The 26,203-nt window shown below is 39.4% G+C and overlaps 3 protein-coding genes across 4 annotated transcripts in view; 2 read left to right on the forward strand and 1 right to left on the reverse strand.

Moving 5' to 3' along the window:
* LOC141399829 (uncharacterized) overlaps positions 1-24,355 on the forward strand; it is a 237,074-nt gene extending 212,719 nt beyond the window's left edge. The window contains exons 1-2 of one of the 2 annotated variants that reach the window (XR_012411973.1): positions 12,082-23,326; positions 23,374-24,355. Coding sequence is in view for 1 of the 2 variants with exons in the window: in XM_073979159.1 (XP_073835260.1) it covers positions 15,148-15,942 (795 nt within the window). In the remaining variant the exon portion in view is untranslated. Of the gene's footprint in view, positions 1-12,081 lie in introns of those variants that run through there. The other variant, XM_073979159.1, reaches the window with a different exon arrangement.
* The window catches only part of SerRS-m (Seryl-tRNA synthetase, mitochondrial), a 135,077-nt gene that overhangs the window by 70,806 nt on the left and 38,068 nt on the right, over positions 1-26,203 (reverse strand). The window lies entirely within an intron of this gene.
* LOC141399828 (uncharacterized) lies at positions 435-10,745 on the forward strand. Its single transcript, XM_073979158.1, has 2 exons — positions 435-3,497; positions 5,331-10,745. Exon 2 carries the CDS (start codon positions 8,677-8,679, stop codon positions 9,661-9,663), a length of 987 nt encoding a protein of 328 aa, XP_073835259.1. The 5' UTR covers positions 435-3,497; positions 5,331-8,676; the 3' UTR covers positions 9,664-10,745.

Below are 26,203 nucleotides of genomic sequence, written 5' to 3' on the forward strand. Positions count from 1 at the left end.
AACGTTGATATGTCAATGTACAGATTTCAACGAATTGGCGCGAAAGTTGTCTTACTTGCCGCCTTGTTTACATCATTCTGGTTTGAGTGTTAGTGCTCTAACATTGTAAACATTACAAGCTCGTGTAATTATAATAATATAATTATAATAATTTCTGTTCCACAAACATCCCAGGCGGGACAAGGGAGACTTCTCTCATATCAATAAGTGCACCCCGATTCATATTAGCTCAATGATATGGGACCTATAGTTTAATTATTCAGGTAAAATTTGTTTACCTTTCTTCGCTGTGTTTTTTTTTCTTTTTCTCCCCCTTTATCGAAACGCAATTTCGGCGCATTTACATTTTGTTCCAATCGAGACTGATAAGAGCGTTGAATGCCCTTTTCTAATTGGATTTTCTTGTTGTTATCCATTGCAATTGATGTCTTTTGGTTTGATTTTCTCCTATGGCTTGTAAAAGAAGTAACCAGCATCATCTTAATTATCGTCACCTTTATCAACATAACTATTTGTAAATAAAAGTTACGTACAGTGCAGTTTAAAATAACATGAGGTTAGGTTAGGTTTAGGACGCGAAGCTGTCTTACTGACAGCCACTCCACTCGGAGACCATGAAGTTCATTGTGATCGTCCCGACTATTGTTTGTGATGATGTTGGATTATGCTGATGTTGGATGATGCTGATGTTTGTGTCAAGATTAGTTGGGTGTTGTATTTGTTTATTGAGTTGATGAATGGTAGAGATGATGCTGTTATTCTATGTATGGATTGAGTAATGCTGTGTGGGTGGTTGTACATACCCTGCAAGCAAAAACTATCGCGGAAGTGACTTAGGCGTGTCGCCTAGGGCGATGAAAACACTCGCGGCGATAGTCGCGGAAGTCACCCTGAAGCAATGGTGGGCAAATTGCGAGAGACTCATGTATTTTTTACACTTTTGTGTATGAGGCCGAGCATTTCTGCCCAACAGTGCCCTGAAGTGACCTCCGTTGTGAAGAAATAAACCACGCCGGCGTGTCGTCTTGGAAGTCACTCCAGCGACACTTCTAGAAGATCATTTCCGCGATAGTTCTTGAAATTAAAAAAAAAAACATATTTTTTTATTTTTTTTTTCTATTTATTTTTATTTCTCTTCTGTTTAAGAGAAATTATTCTTTGCAATTTCCACCTACATTAATTTTGTAATTTTAAAAATGTGATGTTTTGTTGCATGACTTGGGAAGCGAACCCGGACCTTCAGAGTGCAAAGCTAGCATGCTTACCACTGCACCACCGACTCATATAATCATCAGAGAGAAAAATGTTCTGTATGTGTTCAACTGTGTGGAATCATTTAATAAATGTAAACAATCGCTTTGGAAGTCACTCAGAAGTTACTCCGAAATGTCGGCATACGCCATAAAAGGTAATCACAATAAGGCTATAGAAATTGTTTGTGTAATTCACCAACGATCTTCCTTGGCGTGTCTCCGGGGTGCCTAGGAAGTCAAGTGGTGAGAAACTCACTTCCAAATGCTAGCAGGGTAATGACATATAGGGCTACAGATAGTGGTATGGAGCTATTGATGTTGGATGATGCTGATGTTTGTGTTAAGATTAGTTGGGTGTTGTATGTGTTTATTGAGTTGATGAGTGGTAGAGATGATGCTGTTGTTGTATGTATACGGTGACCAACCGTACTCTATTATAGAGGACAGTACTCTATTTTAGGTGTCCGTACTCTATTATTCCAACGTACTCTATTTGTCCTCTATTTTCATCATATGTACTCTATGTCCTCTATTTTTGATTTGTTTTACAAATACATGTGAATACAAAGGTAATACAATGAAATCCGAGAAACCTAGGCAGAAATTTAACCAAATATTGTCGTTGTTGAAATGAAATCAGTCGTTTCAAATCACTGTTTATTGATTTAAACACTTCTGCATACGCTCAAACCAGTTATTGAAACACCCCCAAAACGTGGTTTTTGAACGTGTCAACAGCATGTTCCGTCGATTGCTGTTTTGTTTCGGGCTTATACGCATCGTACACGTTTCATACAGCGATCGTATTTTTTTGAAATTTCTTGCACCAATCGATACGGAATCCATCGATAAGAAACCTTTTTTACGGCCAGATTTTCATGCAGTATGGGATGTAAGCCGATGAATTAGCGGCAAGTGTCACAGACAAAACCATAGTGTCACCTAGTCTGCACGCAGAGAAAAAATATTTTTCGCTTTTGTTGGAACAAAAATATATGTTTTGGTTCCAAAAATGTATTTGTTTTGTTCAAACATTGTAATCCAAATCCAAAAATACCATCTTTTGTTCCAAACATAGAAAACAAAAACAACTTTCGAATTTCCGCAATATTGTTAAAATCGTTAACAGTACCGATTGTAGGAACTATCATAATCTAATTTTGTTTACAAAAAGTATTGTCAATACAGAAAACCAGCCCAGAAATTTTTGATTTGAGTGCATATACTTCTCATATACACTTTTCGCATAACTTGGATATAAATGTCGTGTATAATATTGCAATCATTGATGAACACAATACATGGTTTGCTGCATTGGCTGACAACAAAGACAAACAAAAAGCCACAAGCACCCACCACAACATAAGGAATAATTAAACACCATAACAAACATGAAAAGGAAAGAAGAATGAAACAAAACAGAAACAAATAAAAACAAGAGTCTCACAAGTACATACACACAAAAACAAAGGTAAAGGCAGCATGTCATACAAACACACCACAACTCACCAAAATTGTTTTTTCAACACGGCATCGAATAGCGAGAGAAGAGAAACAAATTTTCGAAGAAAAGAGAGAAATATTGTTCAGTTGACACAAACTATTTTTGGATTTACAATACTACATGAGGAATCCAACAATATGTTAACAATACATATTTTGCTCTTGGAATATTGTTGGATCAAACATATTTTTTTCTCTGCGTGTGACAAATGATGTCGTTTCGCTTGGACGTACAAAGTTTGCCGTAAAATATATTGAATGTTTGGTTGAGAGCGGGAAGGATAGAGCTCCTCTACAATCAATTTCACAAAAACTCAATTTACTTTACGGAAAATATTTTACGTGTGACTACCAAAGTTTCGGAGTCGAGCCATTTTTGTCGGAATCGGAGTCGACCCCGAGGATAATTTTTACTAGCACTCAATGAATAAAATATACACAAGTTTCCAATTTTTTCCTATATGCTGGCCATTTTCAGCGGTGTTCCTTGAAATTAACTTTTGTCGAATATAATACACAACTACAAAACTTCCTTGTTTAAAACTTCTACAGCTATAATAAAAATACAAGATGACCGAAATTTTAAACTCTGTGTAAGAGGTTCTGAAGTGGGCAGGCTTTTGCTCGGGAATATGAGCATTTTAAGATCATTATCTTCTTGAAATACCATTGATCATTATCTTGATAAAGAATGTGTTTGATCTAAAACAAATATTCCAAAATATTTATACATTTCTTATCGTATATTAACCCGGATATGCCGACGGGCAAACTAATGCAGCAATTTTCGTGATTTTTCAAAATAGTGTTATTCTGACAGATAATATTACAAAACTGAAGAAAAAATAAAGAAAAATATTTTCTAACTTGGATTTTAAGGCCGTACTACATGTAGTACACTCGGCATATACGTATGCAAAAGAGAAATATAGTTTTATCATGTTTGGGGCATAGTCACTGGAGAATTGAGTAATAACTTGCACCAAATCACCATCAACAATTTTTTAAAAGAATTCCAGGGTTTTAGGTAAAATTTCCTTATCATATGCTGAAATAATAGAATCGGTGTCTTCCAGATATTGCTTCGCTCTTTTCACTGATGTATCAAGCCGTCAGTGAGAAGAGCAAAGCAAGATCTGTTACAATAACGCAAGTGCAATATCGTCATCGCTATCTGAACAGTGGAATAAAGATTTCGAAAAAATCAGCTTCAACATTTAATAATGGAGGAGATAAATTTTTAAAATTCGCTTCATCTACTCCAGGATCTTCATCTATAATGTAATTAGGCGGGCTTCTATAAAAGTTTCTGACCTATTAATGAAAACGCGAACATTTATCATCAAAAATAGTTATGTTGTTTTCTAAAGTATTCTACATCATTATTTATACACTTTTGGCAGCACTCAAACCAATTGTTTGAGCACTTTTTCCACTCCGGATGAGACATCTCCAAAACATGGGTTTTGAACGCTTCAACAGCATCTTCTGGCGACGAAAATCGTTGACCACACCTTTTTTTTCTTGTAAAGTACCACTCAGAATTTATCGTCATACGGTTTTCAAGCCACATAGTCGCCTTATGATCAGCTAAGCCGCAAAAACAGGCGGGCATTTGTTTCGAAGTGCTTCTTTAATGAACAACTTTTGTTGAATTTGCCTCGTCTTCGTAGACCCCATGGTCAATTGCTGTTTTGTTTCAGGCTCATACGCTTATACCCACGATTGGTCACCTGTGACGAACGTATAAACGTCTTGTGAAGCACCGCTATCGTATTTTTTCAGCATTTCTCTGCACCAATCGACACGAGTCTTTTTTTAGCGATTGTCAAATTGTGGAGGTTCCAACGATAACAAACCCTTTTTTACGGACAGGTGTTCATGCAATATCGAATGTATGCTGGTGTAAAAAATGACTAAGGATGCCTCTATCTCACCGTACATCACATTACGATTTTGCATTATTAGTTCTTGCACGGCATCAATATTTTCTGTCACAACGGCCGTTTTTGTCGTTATTGCCTAGGCCAGAAACTTATCTAGTAGCCCTCGTATTCACACCTTCGGCGGGTACAATTGCGATGCCATAAAAATTGTGCAGAAAACTGTTCAAATATTTCTTCTAAGGCCTTTATTATCTCATTTAGTGATAAAAATCTGTAAAAATAATATTTTTATTTTTTACGCACAAGTGCCGAACGTACTACATGTAGTACGTTAAGAAATATGTCAACTAAAATCACATATAATTAATTTTTTGGCATATACTTTTGCTACATATTGATTTTTACAACTGTTAAAATTAGAAAAATGTAGAAAACCAACAAAAATAAAATATGCATATAATATTTTTTCGCGCCGATTGCGTGGCATCTTCACACTTTTCCAAATTTCACAAAACTGAAATCTTTGATCACAAATAATACGCACAAGCGATTACTTAGACAAAACTTATCAAAGTACGCTTTGTTCACCGTTATGTTCAGTAGCGCCTCATCAAATTTATTAGAAAATTTAACGTAAAATAAGCTCAGAAACCTGCAAATAGTAGGTGTACTACATGTAGTACACTAGGCATATCTGGGTTAAGAAATCGACCTAGCTTGCAAATTCATGCTTAAGTTGGAACTCTAATTCGATTGTCATGGAATTTTAAGTTTGCTTTAGAGTATTAATTGGACCAATAAAGTTCTTGAAATTCATTTTTGATAAATGTAGAAAAAATTGTTGTCCGGAGTTGGAGCCAAGTTATTTTTTCGACTCAGTCTCCGACTACAGCATAATTGCTCGACTCCAACTCAGGCTACGAAACCCTATTGTCTACTAACTATAGGATGTTGCTTCATCGCGTCGTCATCACGTAGAAAATTGTGAAAAATAGTCGGACGAAAATGTTCACAAGTAAATTCCAAATTTTTTTGCAAATTAAGTCAAGTCCTGTAAAAAACGCAATACGTGGTACGTCAAACCGTACTGAGTACGCTTATGCTAGAAAATGTTAAGCTTTCCAATGGAAATGGTAAATGGCGCCTGGCATTGTTGTCAAACACAGAAACTTATGTAGTATCCCTCGTATGTGTACTCTATTTTCATCCAAAAATATTGGTCACCGTATGTATGTATGGATTGAGTAATGCTGTGTGGGTGGTTGTACATAATGGCATATATGGCTGCAGATGGTGGTATGGAGCTATTGAGGGAGCAGTTGGTTGGATAGTTAGGAGAGGAGAGAGGGTGAGAAGTGGTGAAAAACAAAAAGGAAAGATGAAGAAAAAAATAAGTACAGGGAATTCATTCGATTGTTTATAGGAAAGAGAAATTTAGTCTAGAGAAAGATTTATAGATTATTCAAGTCTATAATGACCCGCCCATAGCCATTTAAGGCTCTTACAATATGTAACCAGAACTGTAGGGTCAATAGAGAAGTAAGAAAGAGAGTCAATCATATATACACCAAATAGTGCAATCCCACGGCAGCGGGTTCTTTCGTACCGGATTGACCCGGAACAACACAAAACCTATGTTCCGGCCAGCGGCTGCCACCTCAGTGTGTACATGTTTGTATTTGTTTCGTGTTTCTGTATTGGGAGCAGCATATCCCGGAATGCCTGCTCCGAATTCTATTGGTCCGAGCCGGGACGGAGGAAAACCCAGGACCAATATATCTGTGTTCAGTTTGTCACATCCGCATCTTCACCCACATCCAACCTTCGGTGAGATGCAATAGATGTCAGGAGTGGGTGCATCTAAGGGGTTGCTCTGGACTCGTCCACGTGAGGGACTACGACAGGGACTATGTTGCTGCATGCTGCGTGAATACAGCCCCCAGTGAGTCGTCGTCGGATTACGAGACTCCCTCGTCGTCTGATTACGAAACTCCCCCGCAGACCCCTCGGCAACAACCGCACACGCAGTCTTTAACACCAGCCGTTGTTGTCCCAATCCCCGAAAATGCAGCCTTTTTGCAATTGAATTGCAATGGACTCCGAGGTAAGATCGAGGAGATAGTAGATTTTATGAGTCAGAAGAACATCAAAGTCGCGGCGGTGCAGGAAACCAAGCTGAACAACAACCACAGCTTAGAGCATTGTGATGGTTACAATGTTCTGAGGAAAGATCGCACCAGAAGTGGAGTTGGGGGATTGGCTTTCCTATTGCACCAGTCTGTCCAATACAGACCTATCTCGCTTGAGCCTGTCTCTAATGACCCGTACATGGAATGTATGGGGGTAGCAGTCAGGTGTGGAGCTGCCGAGATAGAGTTGCTGAATATATACATCCCGCCGAGAAATAGCTGTATCCCTGATTATAGGCCTGACATTAGCCCGCTCTTGCAAGGTCATAATCGTCTGGTCCTGGGGGATTTTAATGCGCATCATGAGATGTGGCATTCGGCCCTCGGAAACGATCAGAGAGGTACAGCGCTGGCTGAGCAGATTGATAGCTCTACGTTTTGCAGGGTCAATGAGGACGCCCCTACCAGAATTAGAGGAGAGTGTCACAGTTCGCCTGACATAACCATCGTGTCACCTGGTCTGACAAATGACGTTACCTGGCAACCCGTCATTTCCCTTGGATCAGACCATCTCCCCATAATTGTCTCCATTAGCAGACCACCCGACTTCATCACCTCTGAACGCCGCTGATTGGCCGAGTTTCAGAGAGTTCACCAATCACAGCTTCAGAGAATTGCCCAATCCTTCTGATGTTCGGGTAGCGGAAAGGACGTTCCGGGACATCATCCCTGCTGCAGCCGCTCGCCATATCCCTGCTGGTCGAATACCCGAAGTAAGACCAAATTTCCCAGCAGAGGCGATGGGATTAGCAAATGAGCGTGATGAGCTTCGTCGTATCAACCCCAATGACCCCAGAGTCAGAGAGCTGACACTGGAAGTTAACAGGCTGGTCGGCGAGCATAAGCGGAACAAATGGTTAAATCATCTGAAGAGCTGCAACATTGGAGCCGGTATAGGTGAATTGTGGGCAACGGTTAAGTCACTCTCGAACCCTGGAAGAAGGGAAGATAGGACCTCAGTCACGTTTGGCGACGTTACGTTGACTGACCCGTAGAGGTGCGCAAGTAATTTCAATCGACAGTTTGTCGAGCCTCCCGAGAGTGACAGGGCGAAGAGAAGAGTATTACGTCGCATCAGATCTCTTCCTGCCGAGGATGAACCACCACAATTTACAATGGATGATGTTGCCAATGCCCTCAGGAACGCTAAATAATCCAAAGCGTTGGGCCCTGATGGAATCTCTATGGTAATGTTGAAGCAGCTGGATGAGCCGGGAGTCGAGTATCTCACCAAAGTCTTCAACTTGTCGCTAGCCACCCTCGTTGTTCCCGAAGTCTGGAAAATGGGCAGGGTGGTCCCACTACGGAAGCCAGGCAAGGATGCCAGCAAAAGTGACTCGTACAGACAGATTTCGCTTTTGTCGCCCGTAGCAAAGACACTTGAGTCCTTGCTCCTCCCCAGTATCAGAAATAGCTATCAAGTTGCCGATCATCAGCATGGATTCCGTAAGCAGCACAGCACGACAACAGCGCTGCACGCCATTACCACATCTATCTGTAAAAGACTCAACCAGAGACGGCCGTGCGATAGAACAGTGATGATGGCGCTTGACTTATCAAAAGCCTTTGATACAGTCAGGCACTCCACGCTGTTTGAGGACAATGAGCAGACAACCCTCCGGCCAAGCTTGAAACGTTGGATAGTCAACTATATGTGTGGACGCCAGTCGTACGTGGAATTCAGGAATAAGAAGTCCAAACCCCGTAGAGTGAAACAGACAGCATCGAGATCGTGACGTATGCGGATGATTGCACGATCCTGGCGTCGGGTACCTATCCTGATTACATCTGTGAGAGACTGAACAACTATTTAACCGATCTTACCACATTTTCCATTCGAGGAATATGCAGATTTCCACCACAAAATCTACAGCCACTCTGTTCACCACATGGACAGCGCAGTTTGGACGTGAGTTGAATGTCGTGGTCGACGGTAGCAGAATTCCGACCACAAACTGCCCTAAAATTTTAGGGGTCACATTCGACACTACATTCACGTCGTGCGCACACGCCACACCTATCTGCGACAAGTTGGAAAGTAGGAACAAGGTCCTCAAGTCCCTGGCCGGCAGCACTTTGGGTGCAGATAAAGAAACCTTGTTGGCCACGTATAACGCGATAGGTCGGTCTGTGGTAAGCTATGCGGCTCCAGTCTGGTCCCCGAGATTGTGTGATACGAACTGGAAAAAGATTCAAACTTGCCAGAATGCCGCCCTGAGAACAGCGACAGGATGCCTCCTCAAATCTTCAGTGGACCATCTACATGAAGAGGCAAAAATTCTTCCTGTAAAGCAACACAATGAGATGCTTTCGATGGAGTACCTGCTTGGATGTTATCGTGTGAGCCATCCCAATCACCATCTTGTGGGTAGGCCCGGTCCATTCAGGGAGATCAGGAAGGATATCCATGCTCTAGAGGGAGAGTTCCAACGATACAGGAGAGAACCCCTAGATCAACAAGCATATCAAGCAGGATTGAATAGCATTCACACGGACGCATTTGCCAAGGCCTTAAGCAAGTATAGTGTGAATAAAGTACTCGGAGTACATCCTCCATCTATCGCAGCTGAGGAGCGTCAGCTGCCACGACAAACCAGAGTAGTTTTGGCTCAACTACGCTCGGGATATTGCAGTCGCCTAAATTCCTATTGGGCGGAAATCGATCGCGCCGTGCAAGACATATGCCCAGTATGCGGCATGGGCCCGCACGACACACAACACCTTTTTAACTGCCCCGCCAAACCTTCCCATCTAACTCCAGGTGATCTGTGGCTACATCCCATCGAAGCAGCCATTTTTCTGGAACTGGAGATAGACCCAGAGCCAGATTGAACAGAGGAACGAACATATAAATATAATAAAAACACTGTTACAACAACAACAATAAATAGTCTATACCTTTTGACCGTTTCCTCTTCATCCTCACATAACCTACAATACTCAATGTTGTTTTCATCCCACTTACAAGTCATGGATCTTATGCAGTTCTAACCCCCGTAGCAACTCTGATTTCTGGCTTGCGAAGTGAGAGAAGGGACGCCGTTCTACGCCCTGAGATTGCCGGCCAGATTGACTTCGATACTTTACAACCAGGTATTTCCTGCCACTTTCTTACGGTTTTCTCTGCGTAGAACTGGCTGAGTTTGCTGAGGAAGAAGCAAAGCGGTGGCTTGACATAGTCCTCTACCATGAGGTCCCAGCACTGAGAGCCTCGCCTTGCTAGTTCAACAACAATCTCATTCCCCTCAACATTACAGTGCCCTGGTACCCCACATAGGTTGACGCGTACGTTGGATCTACACTTTTGAACTATCCTAGATTTAATAGTATAAGACCCCAGCGCCTTAAGGGCAGCCTGACTATCCACATAGACTGTAACTGTCCTACCTGCGATGTCCGTCATTTCAACCACTAATTCTAGGGCTTTCATTACTGCAAAAACCTCCGCCTGAAAAACACTGCAATTTGTACTAATCTTAAACGAGCGTTTGATGTTCAGCCCTTCGCAGTACACCCCCGCTCCAGTACCTTCATCCATCTTCGAACCGTCAGTAAATATGGGAAGGCTATCGGGTAGTGGTCTACCCTGCTCGCATTCACTCCTGTCAGGGATTATTACATTCGCTACATCAAAGTCCAGTGAAGGCGAAATGTAGTCAGTTCCATTTCTCCCGTTGCTTAATCCGATCTGACTGCTTAACTGTTGTAAAATGATAGCATATCCAGACCCCGAAGAACGCCACAGGTTGAGCTCCTTGAGCCTCAGGGCACTACGGGATACTAGATATTGAACTGAGATATCAAGGGGTTGAATGTTCAATACCGCATTCAGTGCTGCCTGAGGGGTGCTATTTACTGCTCCAGTGATAAGAAGTGAAGCAGATTTCTGCACAGAAGCTAACCTGGACAAATTGGACTTATTGTTCAGGGCCTGCCACCAAACAAGACATCCATAGGTCAGAATGGGACAGACAACTGTTTTATAAGGTCTCAGACCCCAACTTTTTCCTACGGTGTTCTTACATGAGTAGTGTGCAATTAGACCTCTCTTGGTGCGTTCCTCTGTGTTCCTACTCCATCTAAGCCGATGGTCAAGGATCACTCCCAAGTACTTCGCCTCAGTGGAGAGATTTAGTTGCACACCATCCAGTGTTGGTGGTACGAACTCAACGGTTCCAACGAATGTAGGTCACTGTTACAACTTTCCACAGCGCCGGTATGTGCGATAGTAGTAGACAAGCACTAAAATCTTCTGAAGTATGGTTGTCAGAACAGTCGGTGCGTTCTGAAGCATCGCTGGAATGATACAATCAGGTCCAGGAGATTTATATGGCTGAAAAGTACTTATCGCCCATGAGATTTTGTGATAGCTTACTAATCTGTCGACAAGAGTCACCTCTCCTGGAGTGCGGGTCCTGATTGTGTCCACACCAGGTGTACTCAAGCTGGCATCCTCACTTCCAGGGAAATGTGTTCCTGTCAACAGGTCTAAAGTCTCTAGAGCGGAATTAGTCCAGGTACCGTCATTCCGTTTGATGCTCCCAAAGGGTTTTGGGTCCTTCGAGATCACCTTACGGAACCTCGCTGCTGCATTAACCCCCTCTATAGATACACTAAAGCTGATCCACGAATTTCTCTTAGCTTTTCTGATTTCACTTTTATTCTGGTTGAAACTCTCTCTGTATAGATTCCAATCGGTATCAGCTTTGGTGCTGTTAGCTTTATTATAAGCTTTCCTGCTGCTTTTCCTAAGCTTGGCTAGCTCTTTATTCCACCAAACTGGTTGAGTTCTCCTACCAGGATACGATAATGGGCAAGACTTCTCATAGCAACCCCGGAGGACACGCGTGAGGTCTTCAACTTGGCCATCGATTTCCCCTGTTGTACGTGGTTCAGAGAATTCGCACAACCTCGATAGCATGAGGTTACTTGACTTGCCTAGACAGTACTCGGACATGAATCCTATAGAAAACCTTTGCGGACACTTAAAACAGTGCAATGATACACAATCCTTCCAAAATAAACATCAAATTTGGAATTTTATACAAAAAATGTGGTATTAAATAACTTTTGACAATTACAGCAAACTTCTAACCAATATGAATACAAAAAATAGCACAAAATAAAGGTGGAAGCACCATATATTAATAATATAAACATCCTAAATTACAATCCATAATAAAGCAATTGAATATACCAATATTAATTTATTATTTCCAAAATGTACTTTTTATTTTGTCCATCAATTTTTATGAATTTTTTCTTAATATCGCATTTAGAAGTTGGTTTACCTTGAAGATCTTCTCAAAGGTTATTTGTAAGGTCATTTTATGTTGCAAAACTTAAATTTAAACAGGACTTTGTTTTACATCAAATACATTTCCTGAATTAAAAGAAAAATATGCATACTAAAGTTTGTACATATTCTTTTGGTCATATGTGTATTTGCACCATGCTGATCTAATTGCTAGAGTTTCTTCTTTACTTGCTGATAGATAATTCCTCGTTAATTTGCAAGGGTGATTTTAATCTTAGTTGTGTTTCTTGAATTTCGGGAGATAACATATTGGATTATGTACCCTCGACATACCCAGCTGGTTTTGATGATTGTTGGGATTAAATATTTGAACTTTGTATCAAGTTAATCATATATTGAATATCAAAGACATATTATTAGGCTTGATTTTCTCGTCTTCGCAAAATATTTCGACTTGCAGATGTTCTCCATATGTAGTTCCTGAAGACAACTATCATCCTGGGGCCTAATTATGTGATTCGATTCGATCGAACTTGTACTTTATGTATCTCAACGTATAAGACATAAATTGGTGTACAAAGGTAGTTCTTATGGTGTGGTTGAGTGTATATTTTGTGTGTATGTGAACAACAATGTGGTGCTTTTTGGTGTAATTTATTTACTACATGGGCTGACTTTCGTATTGCCTTGTTTTCTTGCATCATATATGACATAATAAAAATAAAAGAATAAAGAAGGACGAGCAAATTTCGAACTGGGTCGCCCTTTTCTTTTTTATTCTTTTATCGGAAGCAAGCAAGGTAAGCAGGCGAGGCAGCTTATGTACCCAGGCCTTAATATGATTTGTCCTCATGTTAAGAGGTAGTTTACACTATCTATCAATGTGATAAGACATGAAATTGTCCATCGTTATAAAGTCGCTAATTTGTGCAATATTGGGAATTTGCCTTACGCCATTTACTGTTTGCGTCCACACCAGCAAAAATGCAATGAAATTACGTATCCGCATTGTATGTGTGGGTAGATATGGAATGTTTGTATTTCGTGTCATATGACATTTATGGCAGTGTAAACACCACTTAAGCAATGTTATGGATTAGCAGATTTTTTTCTGTAGAATCAATCATGATGATTGGTTGAAATCTGCAGACATACATCACCACCTTTCAATTAGGGATATAGCCTACAGTACGTATCTTGGTGACAAGAATATTGTTAACTGCTAAGAAATTTATTAGGAGGCTTAAACTTGTTGCGCATGGTGGCATATTTGCAAATAAACCGACATCCTAAATAAGAGTGGTTTGGTAGTTGAAGATGGTGAAGTTGATGTGTAGATGTTGAGCGTTTGCAATATAACCGGTGGTTGTGTATAGTAAATCAGTGAATGAATTTGATTTTTCTTTAATAAGATTAAGTCTAAAGCGGTTGGACATAATAGGGACTTGGGGGGAACAAGTGTTGCAAAGACTCCCCAATGGAGCCAGTACGCCCAATGCGTACGAGTGGCTGTCGATATAAATGAAAAGAAATAGACATAAAACACGATAGTTTTAGTAAAGGGTTTGGCTCAACTGCCGGTGTTTATTTATGGTAAACAATATTACCTTTCGATTAATGTATGTACAACGATATGTACGCGATGCTTACAATAAAGCGCGGGTGATGTGCTTGCAAGTCAAGCTGTCGATCGCTCTTTTTGTTTTCTTATGTTATTATTGGTGTTTTTGTTGGCATCTGCATAGATGCTTCAAGAGGGCGGTTGTCAAGTGAATATTCGTTGAAATCTCTCATACTATTACAGGGGTGTAATAAATGGGAATGAGGAGATTTCAAGGAATATGTCTATGCAATTCATAGGACCAGTTTAAATGTAATAATCAATTCTAATTTAAACATGTTAGTAGGTGGTTGTCCAACAATGGTTCTCAATAAGTACGCGTAAAACGAATGTTATGTTTTTTGGCAATTTACAGGTCAGTTCTATAAATGTTTCCATCTATAGTGAGCCTATAGATGTTGTAAGCTCAATGAAGTGTTTTGGTCTGTTGCTTGATAATGGTTTGGTGTTTGATGTGCATATTAATTGTTTGGTTTCCAAGGAAAACTGTTTTATGAAAGTTACACTCTCTGAATATTGTCCTACCGAAGAAAATTTGATAGTACATACACTAATAATGGCACATTTTTGTATTGTATTGAGGTTGTTGGTGGTAGTTGTGGATATGTTCTGCGTAAACCTAATCTGTTGTTTAATAGGGTTATGTGCTATGTGTTTGTGCTTAAGCGTCGTGACCATGATTCTCCATATTGAAGTATTAATAGAGTAGAGTAGTAGTAGAGTAGAGTAGTGCTATTTTAATTGATAGCTAGTGTAAGTTGAATTATCCTGTAAGCAATTAGTATCTAAGATAATTAAGATAATACTCTCTAGAACATAAGGCAGTGGGGCGTTGTTGTTATTATGTGTGGAACAGCCAAGATCATCCATATACGTTAACGTGACTACAAAAACAACACGTGTTCTCTTTTTTTCTCATCTGCCGTGGTTTAGCAACGGAAAGACACTCTCAGAGAGACTAATGAACAAAATATTTTGAGCATCAATGGTGTGGAAGCATTGCTGGTGACGAGCGACCAACGACAGATTGATAAAACCAGTTTTTATAAACACACACAGAGTAACAGACGTCTCCCGCTCACTCGAAATAAATTATTGTAAATAAATACTACAAACCTCAGAAGTGGTTGTGAGACATTTTCGCGCTTACAAACAAATTACTTATAAGGATAAAGCTTTTGCCTACAAAGTGAAAAAACACTCGTTTCCCGACACCAATATCGTTATTGCCTAAAATAAAATTAAAAAAACCTGTTTGAAGGACAACAGCAAACATTATGGAGAGAAATACAAACAATATAGAGGTTCGAAACAAACAAATAAGTTTGCCATCGGATAGTGAAGGAGAGGAGTGCGGGGTAGAGTGCGAAGAAGAACAAAAAATGCAGTCTGACGCGAGTTAAAGAAAAATACAGTAAAAACTGGAGAACAAAAATAAATGGAAACACAAAAAATTACAGCCGAATTTACGGAACAAAATGTGGAGAAAACAAATGACATGAAAAGAAATACAGAAACACAATTTAAGGCGCTGTTGGTTGATGACGTCTTTGGTGATGCACAAAATTTACAGTCGACCACAAACAGATTACCAAAGCTAAAACCACAAGAGGTTATGGAAAAAATTACCGAGGATGAGCAAAATGATGCAGCGACTACATTTGAAGATAAAGAAATCGAGTTACTGCGCAAAGAGAATGAATTGCTGCGAAGAGAAAAAGAAATTGCGGCAAAAGAACATGAACTACTAAAACTGATGTCCAGCACAAACAACAAAAATACAACACAAATTGCAGATAAGGTTTTGCTTCAGTTAGTGAGCAAGTTTCTTCCAAATTTTGATGGCAGCACAGACGCGAATTTCTGGGTGTCACAGTTGCGAGAATTACAACAACTTTACAACTTGTCAGACAACATGTTACGTGTGCTGTTTCCTATGAAACTTGTTGGTAAACCATTGTATTGGCTACAATCCCGTCGCCACACGGTTTTAGAAGAACTTTCTGAAGTATTTAGTCAATTTTGCCTGATGTTTGGCTCAAACTACAGCAAGCTAGCGACCAGAAGAAGAAGTGAACGCCGAGTGTGGCAATTTGGAGAAAACTTTGCTAATTCCTGCTATGAAAAAATACAGTTGGGCGAAAAATTAAATTTTCAGGAGGATGAAATGGTGGAGTATATAATCGACGGCATTTCTAATGTGCGCTCCGTCGTCAAACCATCATGCAGCTAAATAACAACATTAAAGAATTATGTAAATCCTTGGCTGCGATCAAGTTGCCGAGAGGGAACGAGTTGAAACGGAAGCTACGGAATGTGAGCGATATAAAGAGAGGTGTTGCCATCGATAAATCAAATCATACGTTGGCTACGTGCGGGAAAAATAGAAAGTATGCAGCAACGAGTAACAATGATTATGTAAAATATTTTAATTATAGTTTTAGTAATCGAGGTAAAATTTATTTTCCTTTAGAAACATTGATACAGGTAGTCCAATTAGCTTAAGCTTTGTTCCTTTACGTGCAAGAATCTTCAAGTTTTACCACTTTTTACTCGAAAAACGTTCCTTTACTTCAGACACCATACAATTCATATGAGTGCAGATAACAACTTATACTACTTTTGCCGGTTTTACCACTTTTAAAAGTAAAGGAACAGACCATTAGTTAGGAAAGACGCGTTGCCAGACGGAACAAAAGTTTTTCCATTACCAAAAACGAATTATTATGGCTTGAATTTTTCACATTTGATATCATTCGGAATTTCTTTTTGTTTATTAAAATACAACAATAAAAGTGTTGAAGTAAAATTGGTGGTAGTTGATAACGGTTCTATGAAATATTCGGTGTTGTAGGGACGAAACTTTTTTTTGGAAAATACTCATAGTAAATTATTGTTGTTTGGTTGTGAATTCGGTATGGAGCCAGAACAAAATATTGTGAACAATTTGGAGTTAGGTGACAAATCGATAGCCCCAGAATCAAATTTAGATCAAGAATGTGCCAAATTTGAGAACGACATATTAGCGATAGATGTCTCGTCAAATTCTACAGACTTTAAAGTAAAAGTCGGCGATGATGTGAACCATCATACTTTGAGAGAGTTAAATGTTTTATTTAAGGAAACTTATATGGATATGAAACGTCCTGAATTACCAGAAATACATTACGAAATGAAATTAATGTTAGAAAATTCCAAACCTTTTAATTGTTCTCCGAGACGACTTTCTTATGCTGAAAAACAAGAATTACAGAAAATTTTAGACGATGACCTGGAAAAAGGCGCGGTAAGGTCTAGTGAATCTGAATATGCCTCGCCTATAGTGTTAGTGAAGAAAAAAACTGTAGCCTTACGAATGTGTGTAGATTTCAGAAAATTAAACAGAGTTACATCTTTTAGAAAGCTTGGCGAACAAAAAAATATTTATTAAACTAAGGTCCAGTCCAGAACGTTTTTATGAGTGAAGATTCTATAAAATATACAGCGTTCACTACACCGCTAGGACAATACGAATTTCTGCGTATGCCTTTTAGATTGAAAAATGCTCCGTCAGTTTTCCAAATGTTCATAAACAGTGTTTTCAAAGACATAATTAGAACAGGAGATGTCAAGATATATTTAGATGACATTATGGTCACTACTTTAGACTTTAAACGACATTTAGAAATATTAAGAGAAGTTATGTTGGGACTGGTACGAAACAAATTACAGTTGCGTTTCGATAAGTGTGAATTTTTGAGAGATAAAGTCAAATACTTAGGTTATACGATTGACCGATTAGTTTCCCAGTGCCTTTGGTCTTTGTTCGTATTTTAGGCGCTTTATTAAAGATTTTTCAATTCTAGCTAAACCACTTTATGACCTATCTAGAAATTGAATTATTAAAAGGAAAAACTTTTAGTATTAACACTGTATGACCCTTCCGCTGAAACACAATTACATTGCGACGCGAGTGCGTTAGGTTTCGGGGCTTTTTGCACAAGTAAAAACGAGAAGACAAAAAATGGCACCCCGTATTTTATTTTTCAAAGAGAGCTTCGGATGCTGAGTCTAAGTTTCACAGTTACGAATTAGAAACCTTGGCAATAGTTTATGCACTTAGAAGATTTCGCGTCTATTTATATGGCAAAATTTCCAAAATAAATACTGATTGCAACTCCTTGACTTTATCCTTAAATAAGAAAGAGTTAAATGCGAGAATTACTAGATGGACATTAGGACTATGTCGTCGAACATAGAGAAGGAAAGCGAATGTAACATGTAGATGCATTAAGTCGATCGGTAGATATTATGATTGTAGACACCAATACATTCGATGAAAATTTAATCATCGCTCAAAACAAAGATACCAAATCGTAAAAATTAAAGAAAAATTACAGACAACTGACCATAAATATTATGAGATGAGTAATGGCGTCATATACAGAAAACTTAAGATCGGGAAATTGCTTTTTGTTTCTCTGCTCAAATGGAATTCCATGTTTTGTTTATGTACCACGACGAAATGGGATATGTCGGCATTGACAAAGTTACAAAATTAATAAATAAAACTTACTGGTTTCCCCATATAAACCACAAGGTTAAAGATCAAATTCAAAACTGTTTGAAATGTATAGCGGTCCTGTTGAAGGATTTTTACACAATATTCCAAAATCGACGAAACCTTTCGAGATGATACACATAGATCATTATGGACCCGTAGATAGAGACAGTTCAATGAAACACATATTCGTCGTTATCGATTCGTGCTCCAAATTTGTCAAGTTATATCCCACGAAAACTACAGCTACCAAAGAAGTAATAAATGCTTTACATGGCCGCGATACATCGTTTCTGATAGAGGGTCTTGTTTTACTTCGAATGATTTCAAACGATTTGTTGAAGACAATGACAATCCAACGTATTAAAATGGATACCTTTTCTCCAGTAGGAAATGGCCAAGTAGAACGGGTTAACAGAAATTTGGGCCGAAGATCGCAAAACTCATAGATGCAGAAACTAATACTACTTGGGTAAAAAACATTAGTGTTAATGTCAAAGTCCTGTGTCATATATGCCCTTTTTGGCTTCTGGCAACTCAGGCTTTCTGACATTCTATGTAATTATTTTTCTTCGCACTACCGCTCACCTAAACATACATTTATGCGTTCTGTCGTCTGTGCTTTCTCGGACTTTCTTACTTTCTTTTTGTTCAACACAAATCACTTGCTATTCAACCATCCATTCGGTAAGCATCGATTTCCAACAACGTATTTTCTATTGTTTTCAATAAAAAGAGCAAGATTCTGTTCAAAATCACATATTGATTCCGTCTGTGTTTTCCTTTTCTTTTCTATTTCACGCAATCCAATCTGGGAGAAATATTGTGTTCCAAACAATATTTCTTTGGTTCGGGTTCTAAGCTTTTCTTCCACTTCTACAGGAAAGCATCCAACGAGCCGAATATCTGAAATTTCTGTTCCAGTTTGGATTTACCAGCTATTATTTTCATCCTCACGTCATTCAACAAATTCAAGGCAAGTTTGTGCTTTTGTTCTGTTTAAAAAGTGCAAATTTCCTATCAAGAAAACAAAAAGTGCATTTGCCGACGGCAAAACATCATTCATATTTCTTTCAACAGGCGGTTTCGGTGGAAGAGTATCTTTCTTTCGTTCTATCTTCTAAGAGAAAACTGCAATTGTGTTTTTTCCTATTGAAATTGCCTATTCATTGGTTATTTTAATGAAGATTAATATTTTCTCTTTATTTCATTAAATTTGATTGGATTTGTTGTTGCATTTATACAAAGAATAAGAGAAGTTTTCTACTCTTTTTCCTTCATTAAAACATAATTGCAATATTTCTCATCCTTTTGTGCTTCATTCCTGCATTAAAATTCGAAATTCGCGCTGCATCTGTTCGTGTGTTGTATTCACAACAAGTGACAACGGCAATTCCTTTATTCTCATTATTCCTCCATTACACTTGCTCCCGCTGTGTACTGGTGATATTACAGTGTTTTTTGTTGTTGTTGCTTGTTTTCTATCCTATTCATGTATTAACAGTGTTCTACACATTGATTTTCGACTCTTAGAGCACAATCAAAATACAGGGTTGTTAAAATCGACAAAATTCGACTTTGATATTTTGAAATTCGACTTTCGCACAGGGTTCTCGAATTAGATTTTTTCTTTCTAAATAATATTATTTGCATTTTTTCATATTTTTCGATATCTTCTATTCAAAAATTAGTAAATTTATTTAATTTTCTATTCGAATTGATACGACCAAATATTTTTTGAAACATTATTTTGTTTTTTTTTTTTAATATTTTAGTTTTTATCGTGTAATCATTAATTGATATAATTACAACTGCGGTTTTGGGTACAGGTATATTTATTTTGAATAAACATATTTTTGTATAAAACGTCGTAAACACTTACAAATTGCGTGATTTAAATATTTTTCTTAATTTCACATATGTATTTTATGTATATTTTGCTGAATTTTAGTCCATTTCTTAAAAAAAAGAAAAAGAAAAAAACCAATCGTCATTTCGAAAATTTTCTCGAATTCTGCTGAACCGAAAATTTACTTTTTGGTATTTATACAGGAATTTTCATTCTAACCAGAATTTTCAGCTTTTAATCGGAAATTCTAAATTCTGTCCATTCGACATATATTTCTGTGTTTGTTGTTCATTCCTTTTTCATATTCAGAGTCCTTTTGAAGATGGCGCTCGATTCATTCATCCGTCTAGCCGATGCTGATTTAGCTAATAATATTCTTCCAGTCAACTCTGTTCACTTAATTCGGCTTCATACCAATGAAATACGAGTAAAGTCCTTATGGACTAAAATCAAATCAGAGTATGACACTTTCTTCAAAGACTATGATTCAGAAGTCCACGAGGATGAAGAATCAGGTGACGAAGATCAAGCGCCTGAACTGAATACAATTCGCGCTAAATTCAAAACCATATACCTTACTTATTGTAAGTGTATTGCCAAGTTGTCCGAAATTTCAGACGAACTACAGGCTGCTTCGGTTCCTAAACAATCTTCGACCCCGTCCAGTCCAGCTCCTCAGGCCCATTCTTCCAATATTCCCACTGGTTACTCTTTCCGCTTGCCGCCTTGCAATATTGAGTTTTTTTCGGGGGAATCCATGGCATGGCCCACATTCCGGGACATGTTCACGGCTATGTACATTGATAATTCCCGCCCCAGTTCTGTAGAAAAACTCTTCCATTTACTTCAGAAGACCAAAGGCGAAGCAAAAGAGAGCGTTCAGAGAGCCCTCTTACCAATAGTGGTTTCTCTCAAGCTTGGTCCAGTCTTAGCGATCGCTATGAAAACAAGCGAGTTCTCGTCAATGGCCAGCTAAAAGTCCTTTTCAATTTACCCACTGTTCATTCCGAGTCCTCTCAGGGTTTAAAACGCCTTCAGCGCGATATAAATTCTTGTATTTCCGTCCTGAAGACCTATGATATTGATGTAAAGAGCTGGGATCCGATCTTCGTCTTCTTATGTTCCAACAGACTGCCTGATTCCACACTCACGCTTTGGGAACAAACTCTATCTGACAAGTCCAGTATTCCGCGGCGGGCGGAATTCCACAAATTTCTGACTAACAGGTACCTTACGTTAGAGTCTGTTTCCGAAATGCGAAGAGATGTTCCTGGTTGCAGTCGCAAGGAAAGTTCGTCCGAAGGCAAGTCTAAACCTTTCAAAAAGTTCAGTTCGTTCCAGAGCAAGGTCTCTGATCCAAAGTGTGCCCTATGTCCAAATAAGGCACACATTATTCGAAAGTGTCCTAAATTTCTGAGGATAAATCCTGATGCTCGCAGTTCCGACATTAAACGACAAGGTTTATGTCTCAACTGCTTTTCCAAAACTCATTCCGTCAAGAACTGTCCAAGCACGCATAATTGTTACACTCGCAATAAGCGACACAATACGTTGCTTTATAAGGTTCCATTGAATTCTGCTTCCTCCATACCAACAACTGTATCTAACACAACTCTAAGTTCAAACCCCAATCCCAACTCTGCTTCCTTCTCTCGTTCAAGTATACAGTCCACTAGCAACGGGGTTGCGAATGTGCAAAATTATATTGCGACTATTACTCAGGGAGTTTTATTAGGTACAGCTATGGTACAAATTGTGCACAATGGTGTAACTTATTCAGCTCGTGCTCTATTTGATTCAGGTTCAGAGGGCGCATTTATTACGGAGCGCTTGTTCAACCAAATCAAGTTACCCTTCAAGCGTGTAAATTCACAAATTTCCGGTCTGAACAATTCCAATTCTGCCAGTGTACGCAAACAGTGCACTTTCATTCTCTCCTCCAAGGTTGGCAACAATTTTGAGTTGACAGTTACAGCATTTGTAATTCCAAAGCTTTCAGGCAATCTTCCAAGCCATTCTATTCCGGCATCCTTCTTTAAAAGTCTTCCTAATATTTCGTTGTTTGACCCAAATTTCTTTAAGAGTTCGCAAATCGACTTGCTGATTGGTGGCGACGTTCTACCTTCTCTAATGCTTCCTAATTCAAAGGCAGGGATTTGTGGTTCACTTCTTGGTCAAGAGACTATCTTCGGATGAATCTTAACAGGTCCTATTGCTAATAATTCGTCCAGGTCAGTTAAAATTATTTCACATTTCTGCGAAATCTCTTTACATGAAGAGATTTCACGCTTTTGGGAGGTGGAGAATCTTCCAAGGAAGTACTTCCTATCCCCTTCCGATCAATTTTGTGAAGATATGTTCAAGTGTCTACTACTAGAGCTGGTGATGGTAGGTATATTGTTCGTTTGCCTTTTAAGGACGCAAATTCTAATGGCGTAGGTTTGGGACATTCCAGGTCCAGTGCTATGGCTCAGTTCCTTAGGAACGAAGCTCGACTCATGCGAACTCCCGAGTTAAAGCAAGAGTATGATCGAGTTGTTCGGGAATACAGTGAGTTAGGTCATATGCACTTGGTTCCTTCTTCCAGTTCTTCCTCCCGTACTACTTATTATTTACCTCACCACGCGGTGGTCAAAACTGATCGCGCATCCACAAAGGTTCGAGTGGTTTTCAGTCCTTTTTTGAGTCATCTCCTTCTTCAAGTGGTTTGAGTCTCAATGATATTCTTCATACTGGTCCAATTCTACAATCCGACTTAACCATGCTGATTCTAAGATGGAGGTGCTTTCGTTTCGTATTCAATGCCGACATCGAGAAGATGTATAGGCAAATTCTAGTTCATCCAGATGATGCCAAATTCCAGAGGATTTTATATCGTTCCAATCCAAATGAGGAAGTTCAGGATTTTCAGTTACAAACCGCAGCTTTCGGCGTGAATTCTGCACTTTATCTTGTCATTCGGGCCCTGACACACGATGTTTGTTCTGAGCTTTCTAGGGCGAGCGATATTCCTCGCAACTTAATGTACGTCGATGATGTTCTAGGTGGTGCGCATTCAATTTCGTTGGCTCTAAGTTCTATTCAGCAGTTGCAATCTGCTTTGAAATCCGCAGGCTTTTCCTTGCGGAAATGGACCGCAAATATAAAAGATATTCTGGCTGATATTCCGTCCGAACAACTTCTTCACAAAGACTTTCTTGAGTTCGAAGAAAGTAGTACTGCCAAAATGTTGGGCATACAATGGGATGCTCATTCTGAATCGCTCTTTTGCATAGCCAAACCATTTTCAGATTCCGTTACGTACACTAAACGTTTAGTTCTTTCGCAAATAGCAAAATTGTTCAATCCAGCCGGCTGGCTATCTCCTTGTGTGGTTTTGGCAAAAATTCTGATGCAGACAATCCGGACGTCTGGTATCGATTGGGATGAGACTTTATCCCACGACATAGTGTTAGACTGGCTACGTTTCCAGGCTGATTTTCCTTCCATTGATAAAATCAGAATTCCACGCTGGGTACATTTTACTCCAGCCAGCACTGTCCATTCCGAGACTTGAGTAATGTGGAGCAGCACTTCTTTCAGAGATGATCGATAGCCTCCTTCCGCTGTTGGACGTTCCGTCATATTCCATATTCTGTTGGACGGACTCCACAATTGTTTTTTCGTGGCTAGCTAAGCTACCTTGTTTCGTGGCGAATAGAGTTTCCAACATAATTCAGGTTGTTGATTCTTCCTAGTGGCGTCATGTCACTTCAGAGACGAATTCTGCCGATCTGGCAAGCAGAGGCGTTCTTCCGTCCGACCTAGTCGGTAATGACTTATGGTGGCAGGGCCCTCATTGGTTGCGAGATTCATCGACAACGTGGTGCGCAGATAACGTTCCAGTTCCGGATACCACTCTGGAGAGGAAATCCATTCACGTAAACTTCGCCTACTTTTCCGAATTTGAAGATGTCCTAGAAAGATTCTCTTGCTTTGGCAAGGCCCTTCGTTCTCTCGCTATAGTCTATCGAATCATCTCCCGTACGCATCCATTGCATCGTTCAAATTCTATCCCTCAATCTGGTCCCTTGACTAGTGATGATCTAAACCTGGCACGGAATCGCTGGATTCAAGTGTGTCAGAAAGCATTCTATCCGAACGAGTACAATACAATATCCGCTAAACGTTCCATTCCTGCTTCCAGTTGTATTCGAAACCTTAATCCTTTCCTCGATTCGGAAGGAATAATTCGTTCAAGTGGCCGACTTTCTTCCTCACCTGGATTATCTTATAATGAGAAACATCCAATAATCATTCCATCCAATTGTCATTATTCATAGTTGCTGGTTTCATTCGTTCATTCGGTAAATCTTCATGATGGTAACCAACTCGTTCTGAGGATAATTCGATCTCAATACTGGATTCCTAAGGTCAAGAATCTCATCAAGGTTACCATAAAAAAATGTAAAACTTGCATTCTGTACAAGCATCGTTGCCAGCGACAGCTAATGGCTGCCCTTCCTCCAGAAAGAGCTGAGTTCTCTCGTCGTTCACTCGAACTGGTCTCGATTTCGCAGGGCCGTTCGATATTAAAACCTATAATGGTCGTTCTTTCCGTATCGCCAAGGGATACGTATGTGTTTTCGTGTGTTTCTCCACGAAAGCTATTCATCTGGAGGCCACGTCGGATCTTTCAACATCCACTTTTCTGTCCGCGTTTCATAGATTCGTTTCACGACGAGGTTGCCCTTTGCACTTGTATTCTGACAATGGTACAACATTTGTAGGTGCTTCGAAACTTCTTGCTCGAAACTTCCTTCAGGCCGTTCGTGAGGGTGTTACTGCTCACTATGGACTTCAGCAGCTAACGTGGCACTTCATTCCACCAGGTGCCCCTAACATGGGTGGTTTGTGGGAGGCAGGAGTTAAAAGTTTCAAAGCCCACTTTCGAAAATTCGCAGGTACGATGAAGTTCTCTTAGGAATATTCCACACTACTTTTCCGCATAGAGGCATGCCTGAATTCGCGTCCCCTATCCCCTATTTCTTAAAATCCCACCGATCTTGCGTCCTTAACTGCAGGTCATTTTCTAATTGGGACTTCTATTCTAGTTCCCGTGGATCCGTGAGTCGATATTTCTTCCACTTCTATTCTCAATTGTTGGGAAACGCTTAAGGCTATTCATCAAACTTTCTGCTCTCGATCGAAGAACGAATACTTGCGTGAACTTCAAAAGCGCAATAAATGGCAAAATTCCGAGCCTAACGACACCGATGATTCCTTAGTCCAGCGACGACCACTGAAATACAACTTCGCTTTGGTTGTATGAACGTATGAGTGAAAAAAGCAACAACCACATTATGTTTTTGTTTGTTTTCATTCATTTACACTGTACGTGAGAGAGAGAAGCAAATGCAAAAACAACTCAGTGGGCGCCCTCACTATACGATCTAAGCAAAGAAGCTCGTCCCTGCCTTAGTCGCATTATCGGTAGAGTTGGCAAAAAATCGATGGTACTATCGATAATATCGATTATTATTTAAAAATTGAATATCGATAGATAATTTTGCCTATCGATATTATCGAAATAAAAACCCCTAACCTGAAATCCATTGAAATAAATAGATGGTCTGTTCCAGTACTGCAAGAATCCACTCATTTTTACAATTTTTTCGAATACATAAAGGAACAATTGTTATCTTAGTAAAAAGTAGTAGCTTCTGGAACAGAGCAAGAGATTTCGCTGCTTTTCGGTTATGTGTGTGTAAGAAAGTAAGTCCGTAATCACACGTACACATTTTTCGGTAAAATAAAATGTGTTTTTTTACATTTTTTATAAAACTAAAGCAGTTGTTTATTCTCCTTTACATTTCTGTGAACTACTTTTGCATAATTTCAAGAAATTCATTGACATTTTCGCCATTTTCATCTCCAAATTAATGGCGATGACAACTTAACGATAATATCAATAGCAATCGATATTATATCGAAAATGTTGGGAATATCGATAGTTTGCCAGCTCTAATTCCCGGCTCATTCACGAAACTCGTCGTAATATCCGCCCAAAACTAGTACTTCTTTCTAGTACTATTCATTCGTTCTGATGTCCAAGCTATAACAATC

Source organism: Musca autumnalis, unplaced genomic scaffold (genome assembly GCF_047663935.1).
Source record: "Musca autumnalis isolate F117 unplaced genomic scaffold, ASM4766393v1 scaffold_3, whole genome shotgun sequence".
In the NCBI taxonomy this organism is placed as follows: Eukaryota; Metazoa; Arthropoda; class Insecta; order Diptera; family Muscidae; genus Musca; species Musca autumnalis.

Excerpts from the sequence above, each read along its gene's own strand:
- LOC141399828 (XM_073979158.1), top strand. The coding sequence starts at position 8,677 with ATGCAGATTTCCACCACAAAATCTACAGCCACTCTGTTCACCACATGG.